The 25,465-nt window shown below is 51.4% G+C and overlaps 1 protein-coding gene across 3 annotated transcripts; it reads left to right on the forward strand.

Moving 5' to 3' along the window:
* The first annotated feature begins 6,878 nt into the window (after positions 1 to 6,878).
* Csf1 (colony stimulating factor 1) lies at positions 6,879 to 25,398 on the forward strand. 3 transcript variants are annotated; one of them, XM_026402833.2, is made up of 9 exons: positions 6,879 to 7,238; positions 10,370 to 10,492; positions 11,711 to 11,773; positions 13,280 to 13,450; positions 16,607 to 16,754; positions 17,838 to 18,862; positions 19,388 to 19,440; positions 19,761 to 19,819; positions 23,367 to 25,398. In XM_026402833.2, exons 1-8 carry the CDS (start codon positions 7,200 to 7,202, stop codon positions 19,804 to 19,806), a joined length of 1,668 nt encoding a protein of 555 aa, XP_026258618.2. In that variant the 5' UTR covers positions 6,879 to 7,199; the 3' UTR covers positions 19,807 to 19,819; positions 23,367 to 25,398. The 3 variants fall into 3 exon arrangements, with proteins under 3 accessions (XP_026258618.2, XP_026258620.2, XP_026258619.2); XM_026402835.2 differs by having other exon boundaries at positions 18,357 to 18,862; XM_026402834.2 differs by lacking the exon at positions 23,367 to 25,398 and adding an exon at positions 20,663 to 21,360.
* The last annotated feature ends 67 nt before the right edge of the window (positions 25,399 to 25,465 follow it).

A 25,465-nucleotide genomic window follows, 5' to 3' on the forward strand; every position in this document is an offset into this window, starting at 1 on the left:
ATATCTGACCTAAAACTGGGGTGAAAAAAAAGGGGGGTGGGGTTCCATCTCTGTAGAGAAAGCCCAGGGCCAGGCAGGGCTGGGGATCGCAGAAATTCCCAGCATTCCAAGGAAATTGGCATTGGAGTCCAGGATCAACCAGCAAATATTTATTGAGTCATTACAGCACGGGAAGTTACAGCTGAGTGGAACACAAGGCACATGTGAGTCTCGTCTGGTCTCTGTGACAAATTCCCTTGAACATACCATTACTCTGATTGCAGTGAGAAGCTAGCTCAAAGTGACTAGGCACCCAGTCTGCAACAGGGCCCTGGTTATGCACTGTCTTGACTTTTTTTTTTTTTTAACCAGGCTCTGAGACAGGTGAACATGATCACTACTTAACAGATGAGGAAACTGAAGATCAAAAGAATTCCCTGAATTTCTCCAGGCCTCATCTGGAATCTGAATGTAGCTGCTCTGATTTCAAATCGAAAGTCTTTTGCTAATGATAGACATTGACATGTATCTTCAAAGATTAAAGGGTACTTCCCAGTACATTTCTTTTCTTGCTTTTAAAAAATTTTGCGAAACTTAAAAGTATATTTTATTGATCATAGCAAGCAAAATGCAATACTACATTAGTATCCCATTGTTCCTTTAACAAACTACCATCAATTAAGTGACATAAAAAAATGCAAATTTGGGATGGGGTTGTGGCTCAGTGGTAGAGCACTTGCCTGCCACGCGTGAGATCTTCAGCACCATATGGAAATAAATAAAAAATAAATAAAAGTATTGTGTCCATCTACAACTAAAAATTTTTTAAAAATGCAAATTTAGGGGTTAAGGATGTGGTTTAGTGGTATAGCACTTGCCTAACATGTGTATAGTCCTGGGTTAAATCCCAGGCATTGCAAAGTAAAATAAAATAAAATAAGAAAAATTTATTCTATTACAGTTCTAAAGTTTACGGTCTAATATCAAGCTGTCAGCTAGTCTGTATTTCCAGTAAATTTCTAATTTTAGCCTATCACTAATCACATGAGATTCAAATTATGATAATCCTCATTTTACAGGTGAAGAAACTAAGGCCTAAAGGGTTCAAGGAACTTGCCAAATATCCCTATAAGTAAATGATATACCTAAGATTTGAACTGAAGCCAAATATATGCAATAAACATTTCTGAGGACCAGATGCATGCTTGGCCACTCTCAGTTGAATTATGGGCTCTCCCTGCTCCCAGACTCCCTGTGGCTACCCTAGGGGGCAGATTGGGTCATTTAGTTTGGGCCCATCAGCTCCTTCTAGCACAAGGCTGGGTACTGATATGTCATAGAAGGAACTTAGTTCCAGGAACACATTTCTCACCTAAAAGCCCTAAAAAGCCTCATACCTGGACTCTGCCCCAGACTTCTGTCCTGAGAGGAGACAAGACCAGTTTGCTCCAGCATGAATGGCTGGCTGCCCTAGGGGCCAGCAGCCCAGCATTGGGAGCCAGCACAGGAAGAGGGTTGAAAGCTGTACTTGCACTCCAATAATCAGAAGGTTTTTGCAATGAATGAACTGATTGGTGGTTGTGGGTTCTGTGGTTAGGAAAAGCAGGGAGGCCTCCAAAGAACATTACATTTCTGCTCTTGTTAGCTACCCTGAAGGTTCTGGACCAAGAAGGGAGCAGGCCTCTCCCCTGCCATAGGATCCAAAAGGGGTTTTTCGGAGTAGACCCAGCCTTGATCATATGCCACCCTTATCCCAAATGTTCCCTGGCTAGGGCATACCTAAGGCGTTAGCATGGCCACTCTGAGTTCTCCTCTAATAGATCCTGGGCTGCACTGCCTGGTCAACAGATGCAGCTCTCTCTCGGCCTCATCAGCCCATGAGTAGTGACAGCTCTACTCCTTCACCATATTGCAGGCAATGCCATGCACACTTTATACAGAATAACTGCTCTTCAACTCAACCTTATCAAGAAGGTGTCATGGTGATCTTTATTTTATAGATGAGGAAACAAAGGCACAGAAAGGGAAAGTACCTCCAGGGTCATGGAGCTCGCAGGAGGCAGAGCTGGGATTTCAACCCCATCAGTTTGGCTGCAGAGCTAATGTTCTCACTTGCCACCTTTGTTCCATCCGGGAGGGTTGTGATGGCTCCTACATCCTGGGGAGAAATGCCCAGAACCAGCCAACAGCCAACAGAAAGGAGATTTGTCAGCAGGCTGGAGAATGCAGGGATGGCAGGAACCCTGGCCTGGGGCTTAGGGAAGCCACAGAGATATGCAACCCCCCCCCCACCCTGCCTCTCCTTCTTTTTTGTGGGGAAGATATCCTCTCCCCACTCACTCCTGCTCTGCTCCCCCAATCCCACCGGGCCTGGGTTCACATGAAGAAGCCTCCTCTTGGGCCTCCCAGTTGGTGCTGAGCAAACCATCCCAGAGAACCAAGGCAAGGAACAGCTTTGAATCACATGGGGGTGGAACAGAGGGCTCTGTCTCCACATCTTGACCTAAAATGGCCCAATTCCCAGTCTCTTCCCCACTTGAGGTTTCTGGGTGCCTTTAGATGATTCTGGAAGCGAAGCCACTCTGGTCCATTTTTTCCACCATCACAGCCCCTGCCTCTTGTTAAATTGTCCCTTGATGTGTCTGTCCCTGGGAGTCTGGGAGCAAGGAGAGCCCATAATTCAACTGAGAGTGGCCAAGCATGCATCTGGTCCTCAGAAATGTTTATTGCATTAACAGATGACATGCTCACTTCCTGTTTCCAGGTAATTCTCTGCTTTATTTGCTCCGAGTTCACACATGGCCCAGGGTAGGAAGTAGCTTGGTGCAATGTTTAGACATCATCAGACACAACATCCTCTTTGTGATTCTCTTTTTTTTTTTTTCCAAAGAAGAGTAGAAACTTTCATTCTAGATGGATCCTCAGTTGAGGTTTTGTGATTTCAGAGGGCAGGGAGGGTATTCAAGAAAGCCAAACTTCACTGTAGATATTGTTTCTGAACTTCTAATATTTTTCATCTCTGAGAAATTCATGAAAAAAACCTAAGAGAGCCAGCCTTGCCCAGGGTAGGGAACCAGAGCCCTGACAGACAGGGGCAGGAAGCTGGACCAGGCAAAAGCAACTGGGCTGTTGAGGCAGACAGGCCTCCCAGAAGTGTCTACAGGGCAAGATTCCTGCAACGAGGGTCCTGAAGCCAGCAGGTGTTTCTGTAGCAATGGGGACAAAGGGGACAGCTAATTTTCCTCCAGTCAGGGAGAGGAGTGAGCTCAACAAATGTGGGTAGTTTTCCAAAGTACCAATTATTGCCTTTGGTAGTTCATAAAGTCTTTATAGTACCCCTTAGAGGCAGTAGGTTAGGAGCTACCGTTCTCATGGAATTGATGGATAAACTCAGCCCAAGGATGCCTCCATTATAGCTGCTTTACCAACCTTCCAGCTAACTTCACCTTATGAAAAGAAGAAGATATCACCAGAAGGCAACCTGCAGTGGCAAACGCTTGCACAGGGCAGTTTGGGAGATGGCACAGTCTGGATCCTGGATCTGACTCCCTCATCCTAACCTGCCTTGTTAGTTAGGGGTCTGTGGTCCTCTGGCCCTCTCCGTGGCACCTTGCCAGGAGTTCCAAGGCTGCTGCTGCCTCTTCTAGAACTCTTCTTATGGGGCCGAAGGAAATGAAGAAGGAAAAGGGAGAAAGGAAGAGAGAGACAGTGCTCTGTGTGATAGAAGTCAGTTCTCTAGAAAAGACCTCAAGAGGAAATTGCCTGTCAAATAATTTCAAGGAAATGGCATTTTGACAACAAGCAAATGAGGCTTTTCTCCCACTTCCTGCCATCCATCTCCATTTCTCTCTTTTCAGCCTCTTCTTCTTCCCTTGATTCATTCCTCTGGCAAGCAGAGTCTCTCTCCCATACTCCCTCCGACTCCCCCAGGGTCAGCTGAGAGCTGACCATGGAAACCCTAAATCTCGGATGGTGCCAAATTCCTCTCTGCCTCCCCCAGGACCTGGATCCGGACATGACTCTGCCAGTAGTCGGCAGGGAGGACAGGGAAGCATGCAGAGCCCAGAGTCCTATCATTCCAGGCCTCACTCCTAAGGTCTTCACTCTACACTCTGCTAATTTACCTGTGACTCTGGAAGCTTAGTCTGTCTGGGTCTCCATTTCCTCATTGAAGGCAAAGTTTTTGGGTCCTGTGGTTCCATCATGCCCTGCGCATAGATGGGCTCAAAAGGACTTGCATGGAGACACATGCAAACCAATAGCATCCTGAAGGTTTGACCCTGAGATACAGGTAGGATTTGCCTGCATGGGGTCCCCCGCCGGCCAGGCACAGGTGGAGGGCAAGAGAATCAGCCCCAGTGCAGAGGAAACACTGCTCAGGGAAGCTACTTCTGCTGCTCTTCCAGCCTGCCTTTCCCTGTGTCTGGAGGTAAGAGTGTCTGGAGGTAAGGCTGTCTGGGGTGAAGCAGATTCACAAATCTCTTTTTTTTTTTAAGGTAACAGAGATGAGACATCAGCAAAGCACAATTATCAAGGGGCTGGCTCATCCCTCTGCAACTTCACATGGGCAGAGCTTCCCACAGTGCCACAGCCTACGCTTCCAGAGAAAGCTGATAACTAAGTGCCTATCTTGTGCGGTTCCTGAGACTAGACTCCCATATGTCAGTCTATTTGACCTCACAACCCAGCCACTCTGGGGGCAGATCTTATCATTGCTATTGGACAAATGAGGAAAGAAAGGCTCAGAAGGATTAAGAGATTTGTCCAAAGTCAAACAGCAAATGAGTGGCAGAGCTGGGAGTAAACTCTGGCATTGGGACTCCCAAGTCCACCACACTACTGTTGTCATTGCTGGAGACCCATATGAGTAGACACTAGCTCTGTCCTAAATACTTCACAGAGATCTTATTCAATTTCTGTAACACCTTGGTGAGAAAGAGGAATCAGCATCTCCACTTTATAGACACTGAAGCTGACAGAGGTTTGTCCAATGTGACACAGCAAATGACTGGTAACTTGTAAGTGGTGGGGTCAGGTTCAAACTTGGGTATGTAAGAGACTTCAGTAGAGGGGGAATGAGAATCCCATGCAAGCATTGTCACAGAGGGTGGCTGGCTTCTCTTCCAGAAACAGAGCTGGTTTCCAACTTCAATCTCAGTGAGCCTGGAGCAAGGCTGGGTTGCTGAAGGAGGATGCAAGTAAATTTGCCTCACTTCTCCAGTCTGCAAGCTTATCTTTCTCACACGACTTCCGCTAACCTCTTATCAGTCTTAAAAACTGTGGTGTCAACATGTTATCTTAAGCATCATTGTACAGGACTACTTGAAAGAACATTCCCCAGGAGGGAAGTAAACCCTCACCCTCCTTCCTCTGGCTGGGCTTCTGCCTCTGTCTTCCTCTCTGAAGGCTCTGAGCACCCACTCACTTCTCCATGCGCCTTAGCCTCTGATGGCTCACAAGCCTGTGAACTCAGCGTCCACTTGGCATGGTCACCAATTGTTTACTCAGGGTCCAGCCCAGGGCTTGGCCTATAGTAAGTACTTAGTGCACATTTATCAAATAAATGAATTAGTCCTCTTATTCAATTCAACCACCATTAATTGAGTACCTCTATGTGCTAGCACTGTTGATTCAGAGGTAAGCATGGGTGCCACCAAAGGAAATTTCAGTTCAGGTGGGAGCAGAATATAGCCATCAGTATCATCTTAACCCTTTTTAAAACAATGTAGGGAATGTGTGGATAATAAACAACTTCTCACAACCACCATGAGGAATAAGCCAATTCCAGTGAGAACACAGGAAAAAGAAACTATTGATTTACCTGGGGAGTCACAGAAGGCTTTGTTGGAATAGGACAAGATGTGATTTTTATCTTAAAGGATGAGTTTGCCGAAAGGACAACCCAGGAAAGAAGCCTTTGGAGAAGAGGGGACCATCTGAGCAAAGGATGTGGGTGCAAGCTTATAGCTTGAGGCTGAAGCAAGGGATGTGTAAGGCAACTGAGAAAGATGCCTCTTCAAAACCAGGCCAGGCATCATGTATTTCCCAGAGGATGGAGTGGGCAGCCTCACAGAGGGATTGAAATACATTGGATCATAATGAATTGAAGAAAGAAAATTTTCCTGATGTTGTCATTATAATTAATAGGCTTGGCTCATCCCAGTGATTCATTTAGATTCATTCTCCTGTAAAGACAAAATGTGGTTAATCAACTCAGTAGATGCATTTCCACAAGGTGCCGGGTGCAGAGCCTTTCCCATCTGAGCTGGGGTTGATGGTCAGGAAGGAGCACAGGTCCCAGTCAGCATTGACACCATCCGCGGCCAAGTGCCTCAAGTGTCTCTTGGCACAGAGGGCAGAACCTCCCAGTTAGCTGTCACAGGACACGGCCCCTCCTCTCCTGGCCAGGTAGCTGGTCTCCAGACCCTAGAACCGGGCGGGGGTGGGGTGAGGGAGCTCAGCGGGCTTATTGGCTGCATAGTGAAGGGGGCTCAGGCTCCTTGAGGGGCATACTGCAAGGGGTTTGTCTTCTCAGAGGGTTTGTCTTCTCTTCCCAGTGCCGATCCCTGCTCTCGGCCCATTTCCTGCTCAGATTTGGGGATTTTCTGGCCCAGAGGGAAAGTCCCTCGGGACTAGTATTAGAAAGAAGGTAATTGCCCCGATCCGAGGCCTGGAGAGCAAGGAAGGAAAGGCTGTGTCTAGAGAGGGCTCGGGGAAGGGCGGGGTGGGGAGGGCAGTGGAACCCGCGCTTCTTTCCGAAGGCTGCAGAGTGGAGCACAGAAAACAGCGCGACTGGGGAGACCAGCGAGCGAGCGGGGACGACCGGCCGGCGGATGGGGGAGGGGAGGCGGCTCAATGGGCCTGCGAAGTCTGAGTGTGTGAGTGTGTGTGTGTCTGTGTGTGTGTGTCAGTGCGTGTGTGTGTGTGTGTGTGTGTGTGTGTGTGTGTGTGTGTGCGCGCGTCTGGCGCCTGGCCAGGGTGATTTCCCATAAACCACATGCCCCACGAGCCCGCCCGCTTAAAAGGCTGTGCCGAGGGCTGGCCAGCAAAGCTCGGCGGGCGGAAAGTGAAAGTTTGCCTGGGTCCTCTCGGCGCCGCCGCTGCGCTCTCTACACCCCAGGACTGCGGCGCGGCCTTCGGCCGGGGCGCCGACTCTGCATCAGCGAGCGAGCGACCGACTGAGGGCGGCCGACGCGCCCGGCCGGGACCCAGCTGCCCGTATGACCGCGCGGGGCGCCGCCGGGCGCTGCCCTCCCACGGTAAGAGGCAGCCAGCGCGGGACCCCGCAGGGCTGGGGCGGAGGCTCAGGGGCCGGCGGCCCGACGCAGCCCCTTGGAGCCCGCGGCCGGGGCGCGCCAGCTGCCCGGGCTCTCCTGCAGCGGCCGCGGGCTCCGGTTTCTTAACCGCCTTTGCGCACCGACTGCCTAGGGGTTCCCTGCGCTCTTGGGCTGAGGCCGTTGGCAGCCCCACTGCTGCTCCCGGGGCTGCAGCACTTTCCTGGGAAAGGGAAGGGTGCACATCCCATTGCACGGAAGGGAACACTGAGCTACCCACGGTAGGAGATAGAGATTTGCAGCCGAGGGTGGAGGCCCGGTGTCAGCCAGGACGCCTTGCTTCACTCCAAGCACAGCAGCCGGCTGTGCACTGAGTGATGCGGCCCCCAGTGGGCATCTTCCCTCAACCATGCACGTGCTTCCAGGCCCTTTTGGAGGAGTGGGTGCTTCCGGATGGGGAAAGTTGAGGGGTCACCCAACTTTAGAATGACAGCGCCTGTGCCTGAGTAACTTGCTGGCAGAGGGAAGGAAATGGGCAAGTTACTATTTGTTCCACCCCACAGAGGAGCTGTTGGCGACTCCGGTGACTGTTTTGGGGTTAGCCAGGGATGCTTCGGGTTAGCCCTGAATCTCTTTTTCTTGAAGAGTCAGGTTCAAGGAGTTGAGGAGATCCTGGGATTTGTGTTAGTTTAGGAAAGTGGAAGGAAGGTTTGAGGTTGTAGAGCTGGGGATGGGCCGCTTAGGACTGCATAGGGGACACCCTGCTCCAACAGTGGCAGCAGCAGCAGCAACTCCTAGAAAGTGCAGGGTTGCATTGCAAGTGAACACTGACTGGTCGCATAATATGTCTGCTTCTAAGCAGTTCTGAAAAAGAGTCACAGGAGAAAACTGGGGGGAAAGGAGCAAAAAAAAAAAAAAAATACTTGGGGGATAGAGGAGAAGGTTGTAGGTGGGAAAAGAGAGAGAAGAGTGGATCCACATTGGAGGGAGCCCCCAACTGAGAGTTGGAAGATGGGATGGAGAGGGAAAAGGGGAGAGGGTTAGGCCATAGGCAATAAGGCAAAGAGAAGGGGCTGGAGGTGAAAGGTGAAGGAAAGAGGAGGCAAATGCAGGAGGAAAGAAAAGGGGCCAGGTTTAGACAGGGTCATTTGATGGCCCAGTCAGGCCAGGTCTTTCCAGAGACTGTGGAAGGGAAAGATGGAATGGGATGGTGGTCGTTGATGAGCAGCTGTGCGAGATGTCCTGCATCTCTCTGAGCCTGAAGCAGAGATTCCTTCTGAGGGCTGTTCCCACAGGCAGAGGCTGAGGTGGTGGGTGGGAAGAAGAAGGAAGCCGGGAAGAGCCTGCCCAGCTAGATGCAAGCTAGATCATTAACCCTTGGGTGCCTGTCCTGATCCTTTAGGATTGGCCCCCTTCAGCCATCTTCAAAGCCAGCCTTTCCCCACACTGATGCCTGAAATACTACCCAAAGCCAGACAGCCCAGGGGGGTTAAGAATTGCCTTCAACTTTCTGTCCTTACACATCAATGTCTTGAAATGCCTGGGGTGAGGTTGTCTTCCCGAACATCCTTCCCTTCCCCCGAGGCCCTTTCTTTCCTACATACCAGTTACACCAGGGGCTCAGAGCCTCAGCGGTAGCCAGCATGGGGCAAAGCCAGCCTCTGCATGGCTCAAATTCCTCTAACTGGTCCTGTGCTTGAGGTTCCTAAGGGCCTGGGCAACTGTTCTCACCCAGGGCTATCTCCCCAACTGCCACACAGAGCCTGAAGTCTGCCACAGACCATGGCTGTTCTACTTCCTCTCAGGACCCTCACAGGCCCCGTGCTGAATGGCATTGAGCCACCTCGTGTCTCTTCCCTTCAGACCTTCCTCCCTCTCCTGTCATCAACTTCTCCCTATCTTTTAAAGCCTCACTAAGGTCCCTCCTCCGGGCAGTTTCCCTGGTAGCCCAGTCAGAGCTGCCTGTCCCCCCTAGTAAGAACTGGCAAGGCGCTGGGCTTTTAAATATAAATCAGCCTGTTGGTATGGGCTGCTTCATAGCCTCCCTGTGTTTTTCCAATGTGCTACTTATTTGCAGTATTTGTCTCATCATCTGGATTACTGGGGCAAAGCCCAGAGCCCAGGAAAGTGCCAGCCCTTACCCCACCCTGCCAGCATTTCCCTGAATCTGGGGGCATCAGTTGCCAGGAGGCTCAGGAGCTCTTAAGAGGCAATCTCAAGCTAAGGAAAGAAAACACAAGGGTCCCTCTACCTCTGGCTAGAGAAGAGGAACCCTAGTTCCAGAGATAAAGATGAGGGGACATTGAAGAGGAAAATGGAGAGAGAAGAAGGAAGGGCAAAGACAGAATATCAGGAGCCAGTCTCATCACCCTGGTGAGGAGCAGGTGGGTGCTGAAAGAGAGGAGAAGACTTCTCTGCCATGATAAGAGCTGGCTGGCTGGTGAAGAACCTGGTGGGAGTCTGATAGGCAGGTGCCAGCCAGGGATGGTGCAGAGCTGGCACTACTGCCTCTGATTAATCAGTTGGGCTCCTTTTGAAATATACACCCTGGCTCCAGGAGGTGTGGGATGAGTTGCTAATGAAATTGTGTTTGGTCCCCTGGTCTTTTCTTGTGGCAAAGTCAGACCTGCATGGAACCAATTGGGAGGAAGGCATAGGCCCCTGGGGGAAATGTCTCTAGCTTGTCATCTAGAAGTTGGTGCATGAACGTGAACTCGAGGGCAGCTTAAGGTGCTTGGCTCTGTGTTGATGTTGCAGGGATAAAATGATGGGTAGATGCAAATCCTGCCCTTGAGGAGTTTCCTGCGCTGTCAGAATTTAGATAGCTGGGCACACCACCTGCATCATCATTAGAGATGTGATGTGTGGTTAGGCTTGGCCTGGGTTAAATCTGGGAAGATTTCTTGGAGAGGATGACATCTGGGTTGTTATCAGGGAGAGCAAGGTTGTGCCATGGCTGATGGGAACTCCTGATTTGGGGAATGCTGCATCTAGGGGTGTGAGGCAGAGACTACAGCATTGTGGGTATGAGACCTTTGTTTTTCTGTCTCTAGCAGGGCATGGGGGTAGCTGGAGAAAGTGAGAGCTGGGGAGTAATGACACCCTCTCTGTCATAGACATGGCTGGGCCCCTGGCTGCTGCTGGTCTGTCTCCTAGTGAGCAGGAGTATTGCCAAGGAGGTTTCGGTGAACTGTAAACACACGATTGGGAACGGACACCTACAGTTGCTGCAGCAGCTGGTGAGTGTATGGCCATGCTTTCTCCCCACTGGGGAAACTGAGGCAGGAGCCAGGGAGCAGGGTCAAAGAGAGGAATTGCAGGGAATAGGGCTCTCTAGACCATGGCTCATCTGCTTCTCCTCTCATTGACCTTCCCCAGGTCAGAATCTCAGGAGCCCCTACCCTGACGCCCTCTTTGACCCCCTTGCAGGTGGTGAATAGGATGAGTTTCCGGGGCTGGTTGCCTGAGTTAATGTTAGCCAGAAATGTCCACTGTGGATTCTAAAAGGGCTCTTAAGGCCTGTTTTCCCTCAAGGATTGCCTCTTCGGGGAAGATAGCCCAGTCTTTTTGCTGAGTCCAGATGGTGCCTCTAGCTCTTGGACTCTCAGATATGCCACCAGCCCGGCACCACGGCTCCACCCAGATTTGAAGGGGAGGTTCCTGTCTTACTCCCAGCCCTCCACCCTCACTTCTCTGGCTCTTGCCTTTGACACTGGAATGGCCTGCTCATCTGGCCCATGAAGGAGCCCTTGTCTCATCCTAATCTGACCAACAGAATCATCAACAATCCCAAACATGGTCCATCCAGGCAGAGTCAGGATGCTCCTGTCTGGCTCAAAAGGGAATTTACTATCCTTTTGGTCAGCCAGGCAGGGTGGGGCACCCCTGGCTGAGACTAGCTCCCCTTCCCTGAACTTGAAGGCCATGGGCTGGACCTCCAGCCTCTTTTGCCCCTGCACTACTCCTCCTGCATGAAATTGTTACAGCAGTCCAAGGTAGACCAAGGGCCACAGCATTTTGTGAGTCTTAGAACACAGACTCCTGCTCTGGGGATAATGGGAACTTTAAGGGCCTCTAGCCCCAGCCCCTACAAATTCTGAATCCCCAGAGCTTGACCAACCTCTGCTTAAATTTCTTCCATGACAGGGTGCTTACTACCTCCAGGGAAGATTGGATCCTGTATTATCCTGTAGATTGATTTTCCTTATAACAAATTGGCATCTGTGATTTCATAGAGTAGGAGGTAGGAGGAGACGGTTTGCTCTTCTATAACCCTCCTCTGGGCATTTGGAAGGCATAGGTCTTCCCCTAACCTTGACTGTCTCTTTCTAGATATAGCAGGGGGGAGGTGGATGAAGTTTGAACCCTAATCCACCGAGAAACTCAGGTCCTCCTTCTAAGGTCAGCTCAGCTGAGTTATAGATACGTTGCAACCACTGGCCTGTTCTCTCTTACAGATTGACAGTCAAATGGAGACCTCATGCAACATTTCCTTTGAGTTTGTAGACGAGGAACAGTTGGTGAGTGGTGATTATCTGCAAAGCCCATGTGCCAGCCTATGTGTTCCTCCCAGGGTGGGGTACATATGGGCGCATGAAGGCATCAGAAATCCTAGAGCTGGACAGGTGTGAGAATTCCTGGATGCTGAATTCTAAGGTGCCAGCATCAGGGCTGGGCAGGCTCCGGGTCTCAGGTTCCCTACTTTTCCCTTTTCTTGGCTGGCACATAAAAGTGTTTATTGTGGGCCAGGCACTTTTCCAAGTTAGTCCTCACAGTAACACTATGTGGTCCATGGATATTGCTTAATGTCCATAGAGAGGTTAAGGGAGCATGACCAGTAAGTGGTAGAGGCATGAGTTGAAGGCCTGTTATCTCTAGAGCCTAAGGTAAACCAATGCACTACTTCAAAATCTCATGTTTTGGAAAAATAAGTCACCGCATTCACCAGACAATCAGCACTCAGGAAGTCAGTCCAGCCAATCTTCCTACCCACACCCAACACGACACCAAGTGCTTCTGGTTGAGCCTCCTGGCAGCTCTGGTTTCTGTCCTCACAACCCATCAATCACTTTCAGGACAACTTCAGGAGCCTTCTAAGTGGCCTCCCTAATTCCAGTACACTCACCATCCCACCACTAGGGGGAGTTTTTGCAACCTAAACCTGCTGCCTTCAGCCCACCTTTCAGGGTCCCCATCACTCCAATTGAAAGATCAGGCTGTCCAGCCTGGTATTTCGAGCGTATAGCCCCATTTCTGACCCCCTTCCCTGTTTCTTCCTATCTTCAAATCTCTGCACAAGGTCTTCCTGATGTCTGTCACATCTCTACAGGTGCCACTCTCCACCTGCTATGCCACACACAGGACAGGCTATCTAGAGGTTACTTCCATCTCTGAATTCCTTCACACCAGACCCATGTGCCCCTTATTAAAATTGGAGATCACCTCATGGCCTAAGAAATGGCCTCAGTGTCTCATTCATTCACTCCCTCACTCAAGCCATAACACACATTTATCAGGAGCCTAGTGAACCAGGTGCTTAGAATACAGAGCCAAAAGAGAGTTTCTGTCTTCAAGGCAACCACCATCCATGGGAGACAAAACACTGAGGTCATTCTTTGGACCATGATGTAGTCTTCAGTACCCCTTATGTCCTGGAGGATTTGAAGGGACCACAAGACCAAGGACTTTTGCGAACTCAAGCTGAGAGAGAGAGAGAGAGAGAGAGAGAGAGAAGAGGGTTCCCTGAAGCCCACCCTCTGAATTCCTAATTAAGGCCTTATATTCCAGAAATCCAAAGATCTCTCTAATCAGAATCCATGTTTCCTTCACTCTAACCCAGTCCCCAGTAATGTTGGAATCCAAAAAGAGAAAAAGAAAGACAAGCTGAGGGCAGCATTCTCCTTATCACTGGTAGGGGACAACAGGGTGCAGCCCTCCGTCTGCTTGGTGTGGCAGCATCTAAAACAAAGCAGAGCTTCCCCGGGCCTCATCAGCCAGGACATAAGTTTCTGGTTCCTGCTTTTCAGAAAGATCCCGTGTGCTACCTAAAGAAGGCACTTCTCCTGGTACAAGACATAATGGAAGACACTATGCGCTTCAAAGACCACACCCCCAATGCCGATGCCATGGAAAAGCTCCAGGAACTTCCTTTGAGGCTCAAGAATTGCTTCACCAAGGATTATGAGGAGAATGATAAGGTAGGAGGGTCCTGGAGATGGGAGCATTGAGAAGGGGTGGAGGGCAGCTGTGGAGGTACCACTCAAGCCCACATGTGCCAAGTGCATCCACCCATCTTGACTCATGAGATTGCCCACTCACTCTCCCATTCATTCATTCATTCCACAAACCTTTAGTAAGAACTTATCAGGAAGAGGTGCAGTGTTGGGCCTTGATGATGTACTTGGAGCAAGAAACTAATGGTTCCTACCCTCGTGGAGCTTACGGTCAAGGGTTGTGGGCAGTTGTTCAAACAGTGACACAGTGAATATGATTTCAAACCAGCAGGACTGTTTTTTTTTTTTCATTTGACAAATAGCTATTGAATGCCCATTGTGTACCAGGTGCTGTTCTTGACACCAGGAAATAGCTGTGATCAAAACAGGCGAAAATCCCCACCATCATGGAGATAACATTTGGGGTGGTGGTGGTAAGGATGATGAGACAGTCAAAAAAAAAAAATACACAAGTCAAGTATGTGGTACAGAGGATAGCAATAAATGCACTAGAGAACATTAGGCCAGAACATTAGGGAAGATCTGAAGGAGGTGAGAGAGTGTGGGCCATGAGCAAGAACCACAGGCCTCAGGAACTCTGCCCTAAATGGGAGTGCAGAAGGAGAGACAAAGTAGACTCCTGAGTAAGAAAATATGAATGACAGCTCCAGAGATAAAATAAGAGTTAGAAAGCAATGAGACCAGAAGAACAATCCAGAGCAGAGAATGTTGAACACAAGCCCTACAGTGAACAGGAAGGTCTGCATTCAAGAACCCAAAGGGCAGTTAACACAGCCAAGGTGTAAGAGTGTCCTAGTGAGCAGGAGTATGGCCAAGGAGGTTTTGGAGCACTAAAGTGTGCGGGAGGAGAAAAAGCAGGAACCAGACCATCTGGGTGTCAAAGATGCAGGATTTTTGTCTGAAGTGCGAGGGGAACCATTGTGATAGGCAAGTGACTTGAGATATCTCAAGTCGAGACCCTTCTGGTTGCTGTGTGGAGGGTGGGCTATAGGGAGTACGAATGGAAGCCAGGAGGTGAGCAGGAGGAGGCCAGCCCAGAGGCAGTGGTGGCTTCACTCAGGGTGGTGCAGGGAAGATGGAGGCCAGTGATGATGTTCCGGTGGGCATGGGCCAGGCAGGACTTGGCTCCTGTAGGGGATGTGAGGAGCTGAGGGAAGGGAAGAGTCAGGAAGACTGCATCTTGGGCACCTGGCTCTTTCAGGGATGTTAAAATGGGGACATCGGTGGGCAGGAGCAAATTTGAGGAAAGAGCTAAATTCATTTTGGGACACATCAGACTGGAGATGCTGAGCCGGCAGCTGAAGGCTCTGGTTCTGAATGTGACTAGGGATTCACAGACTTAAGAGGTTTGGCTTGGAGGTCACCTGTGACGGCACAGGACTGTATAGCATTGCCCACTCTGAGAAGAGGAACAGGCCCAGAAACTCCAGCACTTAAAGGTCAAGCAGAGGAGGGGGTACTTAGAAAAAGAGATGTAGCTAAAGGGAGTGTGCAGTTGAGGGAGGGAAAAAAAAAATCCTTAATAAGAGGCATTGAATCTGTGGCTTGTCATCATCAAGGTTCTTGAGAGTCACTTGGGGAGCTGGTTTCAAATGCAGATTCCCAGCCACCCCCTGCCCAGAGTCTGCTTCACTGAGTCCAAGCATGAGTCTGGGAATATGCATTCCCCATCCACCACTGAGACAAGGCTCTCTGCCACATGTGGGTAGGCACCCATCTACCCGATAAGACAGCCAGTGAGTACTGAGGGTGGGTCCCAGGAGGGAGGGAGCCACTGGAGCCAGAGGAGCAGCCCCCAGCAAAAGTATGCTAGAGGGATTTGGAGCTGGGGCGGTGGACAGACACCCTCTGCTCAGACAGGCTGGGCATCCAGTCTTCTGGCTACAGATTCTTGCTTTATGAAGTCTGAGGTGAGGTGTGATGAGACAGTGACATCCTATCTGATGGAGCTGAGCTCAGGTCTTCTCATTCACAATTGATCTGTAAACATTTATGTCAGGCCTACTGTGCACAGATCAGGGGGATTCAGGGACACCCTCATGGACTTCATGGAGTACTTCGTATTTGGGAGTCAAGTAGGCCACTGGTGGAAGGCAGGGGTGTGTGTGGCATGGCCTGGAGTGAAAGAAGCTTTGGGCCCAGTACTGGACCCTGAGGAATTCCAGCTTTTAGAAGTCAGGAACCTGATCAGGAGAGTAAGGAGCAGCTGGAGAGGTGAGAGGAAGCCCAGGAGTGTGGAGCTTCCAGAGCTCCAGTGGGTACGGGAGCTTGGCCCATGAGCAGAGAGACAGATGGGCTCAGCAGACAGGCATGAGGAGTCCTCAGTCCTCTCTCCAAAAACATACCAACACAAGCAGAGGACCCTCAACTCCCGTGGCTACCCCATTGCATTCTCCACAACATGGCGAGATGATTTTTCTAAAAGCGGTCTTATCCCACCACCCACCTCCCCAACAACTGCTCACAGTTCTTTTGCTTTATGAATAATGTTAAAAATTCTTGACATGGTCCACAAAGCCCTATAGGCCCTCACTGAACTCTCTCCAGTTGAGTCTCTTGTCACTTTCCTCCTAGATGACAGTATGTTAGCTACTCCAGCCTTCTTTCAGGTTTTGGTATTTCATATTTTTTTCTGCCTCAGAAACTTTGCACAGCCTGTTTTTTTCTGCCAGGGCAGCTCTTCCCAACCCGGTCTCCTTTCCTGGTTAACTCTTGCTCATCTTTCAGTTGGTTCCCTGGGAAAGTTCTCCTTGAACTCTCATTTAGTTCTCTTTTATGACACCTTCAGATTGCTCAGAACTTCCTCCTGGGTCTTACTGCACTTTTAGCAATTTGTGTAGTGCCAGCATCCCCACTGGACACCGTGTCCAGCTTAGCTACCTCCCTCTTTCTCATTATGTGATGCTCAGGTAATTACTATGTACCTGGCACATAAACATATATCGGATGGATCTGTGAATGAATGACATGTTTCATAACATCAGGACTGATTCTGCTGCAAACTAGAGTAGAACCAAGGGAGAGAACAAAAAGGGAAAAGAAAACAGATGTGAGAAAGGCCAAGGGAATTTAATAAACAAGAAAATGACACAAGACTAGTAGTCTCTGCTCTCCTTCCAGGCTTGTGTCCGAACTTTCTATGAGACTCCCCTCCAGTTGCTGGAGAAGATCAAAAACATCTTTAATGAAACAAAAATTCTCCTTGAAAAGGACTGGAATATTTTCAGCAAGAACTGCAACAATAGCTTTGCTGAGTGCTCCAGCCAAGGTAGGCACTGGATGGACCAGCAAGCGTGAGGGGGTGTGGAAGGTGGGACGTGGGGCTGGAGGGAGCCCTGGGAGGCAGCCTGTGTTTCTCTGTGCGTAGATGTGCTTTTTTGTGTACATATGTGGCTTTATGTACCTCGGGGTCCTAGACACATGTCTTTTCTGACATATGTGTGCATGTACACCACTGTATGTTTGCATGTGGAGGCATTGAGAAGGCCTGTGCTGGTGGCTGTGAGGTCAGGGAGTAACAGAGGGGACCCCTTGGGAAAGCTCTATTGGCATGGAAGCTTTTCCCCTAGGCTCTGCAGACTAGCTGAACTTATGGGGTTTCTGTGGAGAGAGCATTTGGGAATTAGGGTTCTTGCTCCAGAAGCCCGGCTGCAAATCACCAGGATACCCTGGCTCCAGAAGTTCCCAGGATTCCTTGGGTGTCCCCTCAAGGGACAAGGCTGGAGTTGAAGTCTGAACATCATTCCAACTGTCCCACTGTTGGCTCAGCTGTACAACTGTGTACCCTGCGTGTCCTCACCTCTGCGTCCTGTGCCACGTGTGCCCTCCTACTCAACCTTGCTCCCCAAGGCAGGGCTGAGGCCTCGCAACCTGCCAATGTCCAAGTCCAGTTTTGTGGTTTCAGTCCTGAGGCTTCAAGCTGATCATGTTCCAGCCCCAGTCTGTTCCTGCCTGTGGCCATGGCTGTGTGGCTCCTGGGTATGCATGAACTAGTGTCTTGGGGGCTTCAAAGTGTCTTTTATTGGTCTGGGAGGCCACTGCTCCATTTCCTGGCCTGGCTGCTGCTGAACCTCGGCTTGGCCTCCAGCCTTTCTCACTCTGTCCCCCAGTCTGGGCGTCTATCCCCTGCTCTTTGCTCTGCCTATGCCACCCTGCATGTTGTGCCTTCTCTGTCTGAGCCCTGTGTCATGAACATCTAATCCTCTCCTCTTCTCAGCCCCAGGGCTGAGTTAGGAGATGAGGGACACCCCCCCAGACCCATCTCCCCTCCTGACCCCTCTGGGGGAGCTATGCCAGAGGCTGGTGACTCTCCTCCCTGTCTTTCTCTCTCCCTTTTCTGTGGTTCTTTCAGATGTGGTGACCAAGCCTGATTGCAACTGCCTGTACCCCAAAGCCACCCCTAGCAGTGACCTGACCTCTGTCTCCCCTCAGCAGCCCCTCACCCCCTCCATTGCCCCAATGGCTGGCTTGACCTGGGATGATTCTGAGGGGACAGAGGGCAGCTCCCTCTTGCCCAGTGAGCAGCCCCTTCGCACAGTGGACCCGGGCCATGCCAAGCAGCGACCACCTAGGAGCACCTGCGAGAGCCTCAAGTCACCAGAGACCCCAGGCCTTGAGGACAGGCCCCCTGGGGGTTTACCACAGCCTCGCCCCTCTGCTGGAGCCCCCATCCCTGGGGTGGAGGACATTCTTGATTCTGCACTGGCCACTAACTGGGTCCTAGAAGAGGCCTCTGGAGAGGCTAGTGAGGGTCCTGGACCCCAAGGGGCAGAGCTTTCCCCCTCCAGGCCAGGAGGGGGCAGTGTCCAGGCAGAGATGGCCCGACCCAGAGACCTCCTCTCAGCATCTTCTTCACTCCCTCTGTCAACAGAGGACCAACAACCAATGGATGTAACTGGCACCCCCTTGCCTAAGGTGGACCCCATGAGACCCACTGGCCAAGCCCAGAGTCATGCCCCTGAGAAGACAGACCGCTCATCCATGCTGCCCAGAGACCACCAGGAACCAAGCTCTCCCTGGATCTCCTCACAGCACCCCCAAGGTTTAAGCAACCCCGCCACCCTCTCTGCTCAGACACGGCTTCCCAGAAGCCACTCCTGGGACATTGCACCGCCCCTTGGGGAGCTGGAAAGCAAGAGGAGCACCAGGGATCGGAGGAGCCCCGCAGAACTGGAAGGAGGACAAGCAAGTGAGGGGGCAGCTGGGCCCCTGGCCCATTTTAACTCCGTTCCTTTGACTGACACAGGCCATAAGACAGAGCCCGCGGAATCCCCCGGCCCCCAGTCCTCTGAGTTTGTCTTCCACCTGTTGGTGCCCAGCATCATCCTGGTCTTGCTGGCTGTTGGTGGCCTCCTGTTCTACAGGTGGAGGCGGAGGGTAAGGAGGCCCTGGTGAGGAGAGAGGGCATCTCACAGGGGCAGGGCAGAGGCTGGGTGTGGGTGCAGGAATGGAGGGCACTCCGAGATCTGCTTGGGTTCTTCAGATGCTGAGAGATGGGACCTGAGGGAGCCAGAGGGTCAGAGTGGACACAGAGGGTTACTTCAGAAAGGTTCCAAACATGAAGTCAATGGGACCAAAGCAGAAGAGAATGGGAGAGAAGATTCTTGGGCTGACAGCAGGGTGACAACCAGGCAGGAGGGGGAAGAAGGAGCTCCATACTGTGCATGGGAGCTCTTTAGAGCCTGGGGCGTGAGGACCGTAGTGGGCAGGCTGCATAGGAGAGGAAGAAGAGGGGGGTCTGGGCAGTGGTGAGGCCTCAGGAATCTCCCCTGACCCTTTGAATAAACCCCACATTGAGGCATTGGCAGGGGGAATCTTACAACTCTCCCATTAATGTCTAGGGTACCCCTGTCTCCCCCCTTCCCCAGCTCCTCAGTGAGCCTGCCTCTTTTCTCTCCTCAGAGCCATCGAGAGCTTCAGATATTGGATTTTCCCATGAGGCAGCCAGAGGGCAGGTGAGAGGTTGGGGTGGGGCTCTGGGAGGCACTGGAGGTCCTGGCTTTGGATTTGTTTCCACTCTAGATTGCAGGGAGGGGGGTGTCCTTCTCCCATTTGCTCTAAGGAAATGAAACTACAGCACAGGATGGGAGAGGAAGGGTCTCTCTTCCTAGATATCTGGGCCTTTACCTGATTTCTTCCGAGAGACAGGCACTTTGGGGTTTTCTAAATCTTTGAGGGTTGGAGCACATATGTGGAATTGGGGGTGAACTTAGCCGGTCCCCTCACTCCTCTGCTCCTGCTGAAGTCTTATGCTAGCCCCCTGTTCTTCCTGCAGCCCCCTGGCCCAGGATGAGGACACACAGGTGGAATTGCCAGTATAGAGGGAATTCTAAGGTAAGATTCTGATTTTGATCTCTTTCCACCCTTAAAAAGAAGTACCCCCTTCTTCAGTACCCTTACCTGCTACTGAAACCATGATTCACCTGAGGCCCACACAGTTGACTCCCTGTCCTCGGTTCTGCTCCCTTCATCACTAAGTGGAGCCAACCCTCTCCCTTCCCAGCCTCAGGGCTCCCCTTGCCCCTCCATCTCCTCCACTCCACCTGAGGCCAGGTACTGCTACCTCTGCATTAGGCTTTCAAGTCATCTTCACTCCCAAAGCCACCCAAATCCTCTTCCTCTAATGTGGCTTTTATGAGGTCTACGCCCTCCTGGGGAATTTTCGGTAGCTCTGCATGGTCAGCCACCTCACACCTAACCTTCTCAGCTTGGCTTCCAAGCCCTTCCAGCCGCCACCCTCTGCACCTCTTGTTGACCACTTCCCAGCTGGAGCTCCTCCCCAGCCAAGGCCATTCCTACTCCTTGCTTTTAGAATCATGGCACCATAGAGCCTTAACCTTGGGAGGGCTCTCAGAGGCCATTTGTCCCAGTGTTCCACCCCCAAGAGGCCAACCCTCTCTGCATCCTTAGCAGGTAGTCAACCAGCTTTCTGTCATACACTCCCAGTTCTAGACAAGCTCCATGCCTAGCAAGTCCATGGTGTCTTCAAAGAACACAGGGAGAAGCCTTCCTTGTGTGGGGCAAAACTGCCCTCTCTGTCCCCTCCTCACTGGTCCTCCTCCTCTTCTCAGAGAACCCTCAGATATTTAAAGTTAGCCATCCATGTTCCCTTTAAGAATTCTCTATGCTAAGTGTGGCCAAGTCCCTCAAACATTCCTTATATGATATGGTTTTCAGACCCCTCACCATCCTGGACACTCGTTTGTCAATGTCCCTCTGAAAATGTCGCGCCCAGCCCTGGACACAGTACTCCAGATGTTGTCTGACCAGCTCAGAGTACAGTGGGACTGTTACCTTCCTTGATCTGGACAGTATTCTTCTATTCGTGCAGATTAAGATTGCATTAGTTTTTAACAACCGCATCATACTGTTGTCATATGTGGAGCTTGTGGTCTATTAAAAATCCCTAGTTCTGTTTTCATGAACACATGAACCTGTGTCCAACAGACCTGTTCCATCCCATGCTTGGACAGCTTAACTTTTTAAGTCAAAGCACAAGAGTTTATGCTCACGCTTGGTAAAACCACCTTGTTGCTTTCTCCCCATCCCCCAAGCCTACTGAAAGTGTTTTAACCCTGATTCTGTCATCGGCGTAGCGCTCTCAGTTGTGTCCCCTGCACATTGATGAGTGCTTTCTGTTGTCCTTGCCCATGTTGTTGGTAAAGATGTGACCTGATTTACTTCCCCCTGAAACTGCACCCATCATCAGCCCATCAGGAGCGCTCCCCAGGTGTCTCCACACCCCTCTGGTTGCTCCTTTAATTCATATCCCTTCTGCTCTTTTGTACCTGGTTAATACTATATGAATTTGCACATATTTGGATGTTGTTTTTATATATTTTAAAATCGTATTTTACATGTATATGTACATTCTGCACTGCTCAGAAGATTGTAAGCCCCTTGAGGGCAGGGACTGTCTTCCACTTTTTTTTTTTTTTTTTTTTTGCATTTCCTTTTCCATGCCAGGTTCTAGTATAAAGAGGGCCCTATCATATTTGCCAAAATTTCAATAAATGTTGACTGGCCAGCTTCAGGGCTGACTCACCAATTTACCCTGGTCAGCTGTCTAACTGACCCACCTCTGACTGACCAATTAGCCAGTTAACTAATCGATTCTGACAAACCAGCTAGTTAGATAACTCTGACTAACCAACCTACAACTGGTGACTGCCTTAGCTAGCTGGTTATTGATTGGGGAGCTTACTGGTTACTGACTGATTTGCTGATTGACTGGTTGGCTGGGTGACCCACTCAATTCTCCCATCACACCCCTTGCCAGACCCAAGCAAATGCCTTAGGGCATGTGTAGAATGACAGGTCTGGGCCCCTCCTTCAGAGATCAGAGATCCGGAATATGCCCCAAATCAGGGAAATTCATTTGTAAAGGGGCAGGAGGTAGCAGCATATCTGGAATCCTGGGGTCCCTCTTGTTAGTAGCGTGGGCTGAGATAGATAAATGGGTCAGGACTGAGTGTAGGACCCAGGCCCTTCAGGACTGGTAAGCAGAAGATGGAGGTCCAGGGGGATTTGTGGCTCCTTTTTGTATAGGTCACCCATTTCCCTGGGGTCTTGGCCCTCTGCCCTGACTCCTTTGTACTCCTGTTCCCCTTTCCCTGCTGTCTGCTCTCAGGCCTGTCCAAGCCTTCCTCTTCCTCCCCTCAAGATTCCACTCAGAGAAGGAATTCAGGACATGGAGACCCATGTGGCCCAGTGGGTCCAGCCCTAAGGTGGTCTTCATATCAGGGACCAAGAGCCTTTGGGAAATTGAGTACCTGTGCCCAGACCAACTGCTGCTCTCATGAGGGCAATGGAAGTGGGAAACAGAGGCACCTATAAGGGACACAGAGATGCCAAAGCTCAGATACCAGCATCTTAGTCCAGGGAACTAGGAGATGGAGGCCTGGGCTAAAGCATGCCCTTTTGGTCCTTCTTCTCTCATAGACCCTAGGGCCTGTGGCCTGGCTGTACCAGCATGGCTCATGTCCAATATAGTTCCCCTTTCTCTCTCCTCTAGAGCATGGGAATGGGCTGAGAGCCAGAGGCTGTAGGTTCCATCTTCCTTCCTTACCCATCGTAGGCTTGGCCAGTAGGGCCATGGACATTAGGGAGGGAGGCACCACTCAGGGTCCAAAGTCAAGCTGTTGGATGGAGTCCAGGGGATTTCTGCTCTGGGAACAAAGCGTTCTGAGGATGCTGGGCATGGGGACAAGGATGGGGGTGGGGGTGGGGAGAGAACAGGGCCCTGGCTCCCATGGATGATGCAGGAGGCAAGTCTCTAGGCCCATGCAGGAGGAGGCTGGGGGGCTCACGGGTTCACTTGCACAAGGGCAGGGTGGGAGTTTACACCTCCTGGCATTGCTTGTCAATGCTTCCTGCCCAAGTTCTTCCTCTTCAGTTGCCTTTGTATAAGTATCATCTGTGAGGACCCTCTCTGATGAATGTTGTAGAAGTAGAAGAAGAGCTCTTTGCTACAGTTAGAGGGCATCCATGGTTCATTGAACCAAGGCCACAAAGACAGTCTTGCCTGAGAAGGGGTCTAAGGACACTCAAGAGCCTCCTCCCTGATCCCATAGGGCCCCCTCTGCTTGAGCAATGACCCTCCCCCATCCTTGCCCAGACCCCAACCAGGCTCTGTACCTCCCCTGTGGTCCCTGGTTCCCCAGGAGGAGGTAGGAGGTGAGGCCAGTCTGGCCAGAGGCCTGGGCTGCTGCCAGGGAAAGCTGCCTTGTCCCTCTGCGGTGTCTGGGGTGGCTGGGAGGGTGAGGGAAGGGATGGGAGGAAGTCCTGCCCACAGGAATGTCACACCTCCCCCAGCCACATCCTCAGCGACCCTCCCCTCACTCCCACCCGACTAACCAGCCTTCCCTTTTCTCCCCTACAGCGGGGCGCACATGACTATCTCTCCATGGGAGGAGACCTCGTGGAGCGTCCACCACCACCCTCCCTAGCCATCCCCCTGGGAATGTGGCCTGCCTACCACCAGAGCTCCTGCCTGCCAGGACTGGAACAGAGCAGCCCAGCTGGGGTTCCTCTGCCTTGACCCTCAAGACCCTCAACTGACTGAGAGAGGGGCTGGAGGACGCCCCACACTGCCGCTATTTATTGTGTGGGCCCTGGAGGCTCCATGCGCTTGAGGAAGACTGGCCAGCCTGTCTCAGGACCCTTTCCCTCAGGGGCGACACCCTACTCTTACTCTTCTCCAAGCCAGCACCTGGGCCGGGGACCCAGCCACCTGTGGCATATGGGAGACCGGTGTGGCCACTGAAGAGTGGAAGAGCCCTGTACCCAAAGGACCCATCTAGTGCCAAGGGATCCTAACATCTACAGGTGTGGACCTGTCTCCAGAGAGAGAGGAGCCTGTGATTTGCAGGGCGGGACAGCGTGGCCTCATTTCCCGGAAAGGTGTACAGCCTAGAAGCCGGGAAGAGGAGGCCTCTGGCTGTTTGCACTGACAGCTGGCGGGGGTCTACACCCTCTACTTGCCTGAGTGCCCTCTGCCTGTTGCCAGGTGGCGAGGGGAGGCCAGCCCTGCCCTCAGGACCTGCCTGACCTGGCTCATGATGCCAAGAGGGGGACTGGGCTCTGGCCTCTGCTCCTCCTTCCCTCTAGTTCCTGCCAGAACTTCTCTGGGAGGCCATACAGAGGCTCCCGTCATGAAGGAAGCCATTGCACTGTGAATACAGAACCTGCCTGCTGAACAGCCTACCCCGTCCATCCCCACAAGTGAGCATTCATCCACCTGGACCTCTTTCCCTCCATCCTCTCCCCAGCTTCCTGCGCTGAGCTGGTCTCACCTGTCGACTGAGGGAGTCCCTAGGCCCTGACCTTCTCCTGACCCGGCCTTCAACTTCCCGGGGTGGAGCAGGGTGGGAGAACTGCCTGGGCCACCAGCCAAAGCTGGTCTTTGGACTGTGTTGTTCGCCCAGGTTTCTGCATCTTGCACTTTGACATTCCCCAGGGGGAAGTGACTAGTGGGAGGGAGAAAGGGAGGGGAGGCAGAGGCAGAGAGGCTCCGGGGAGAGCTCTGACTGAAAATGGGTCTTTAAACATGGGTATACCCCTGAGGTTGGGGAGCTCTCTGTACCCCAACCTCTCAGCCCAGTCTTCTTCCCCTGCTGTCAGCAGGTACGGGGGGCTAGGCTGTACTCCAGACCCACCTGCATAGCTCCCAGCTCCCATCCCCCTCTGGCCCTTCTTTCTCCTGACCCCAGCGATACTCTCCAGCTCTCACCCCACCATCTCTAGCCAGGCAAGCCAGGGCTGGAGAGAGACCAGGAGGCCCAAGTATCTACTTCCGACTCCACCCTGAGGACCTCTGCTTCCTGGGCTAACCTCTGGCCATGGCTCTGAGACCTTGGCAGTGGGTGACAGGACTGTCTATTGCCCCTTGATGCTGCTGTGTCCCTCCTTTCCTAACTCTCTGGGCCCTCCACTGGTCTGGCTGCTAGGCCCATGACCTTCCCTTCCTGCCAGAGAGAATGAGGGTCTGCAGCCCCTGCTACCCATCTGACAGCTGAAGGAAGGGCAGCAGAGAACTTTCTCATGGGGCTCATCCTTTTAGTCACAGACTCCATATTCCATGCTAGAAAATACATATTTAAAAATGGAAGGAAAAAAAAAAACAAAAAAAGGCATTCCTCCCTTCCCCCCCACCTTAGACATATAGTTTTTTCAAGGTCAAAAAAAAAAAAAAACAACAAACCCAACCCATTGCAGAAGCTCTTTGTGGGCGCTTGGTTATACCGGAGCAGGAGGAACCCCAGAGCCACCTCTGGGTGTCCCCTCCCCCGGCTACCTGCACAGGAACCCCTACTTTCCTCTGAGAAAGCCCAGAGGGGACATTGGCTCACGAACTGTGAGATTGCGTTTTTATACTTGGAAGTGGTGAATTATTTTATATAAGGTCATTTAAATATCTATTTAAAAAATAGGAAGCTGCTTATATATTTAATAATAAAAGAAGTGCACAAGCTGCCATGT

This window comes from Urocitellus parryii, chromosome 11, assembly GCF_045843805.1.
Source record: "Urocitellus parryii isolate mUroPar1 chromosome 11, mUroPar1.hap1, whole genome shotgun sequence".
In the NCBI taxonomy this organism is placed as follows: domain Eukaryota; kingdom Metazoa; phylum Chordata; class Mammalia; order Rodentia; family Sciuridae; genus Urocitellus; species Urocitellus parryii.

What these genes read in the sequence shown, in the direction of transcription:
- Csf1 (XM_026402833.2), top strand. Translation starts at nt 7,200, where the DNA reads ATGACCGCGCGGGGCGCCGCCGGGCGCTGCCCTCCCACG. An exon ending in CCGGGCGCTGCCCTCCCACG is followed by an intron (nt 7,239 to 10,369) that starts GTAAGAGGCAGC and finishes TCTCTGTCATAG; the next exon opens with ACATGGCTGGGCCCCTGGCT. An exon ending in TGCTGAGTGCTCCAGCCAAG is followed by an intron (nt 16,755 to 17,837) that starts GTAGGCACTGGA and finishes TGGTTCTTTCAG; the next exon opens with ATGTGGTGACCAAGCCTGAT.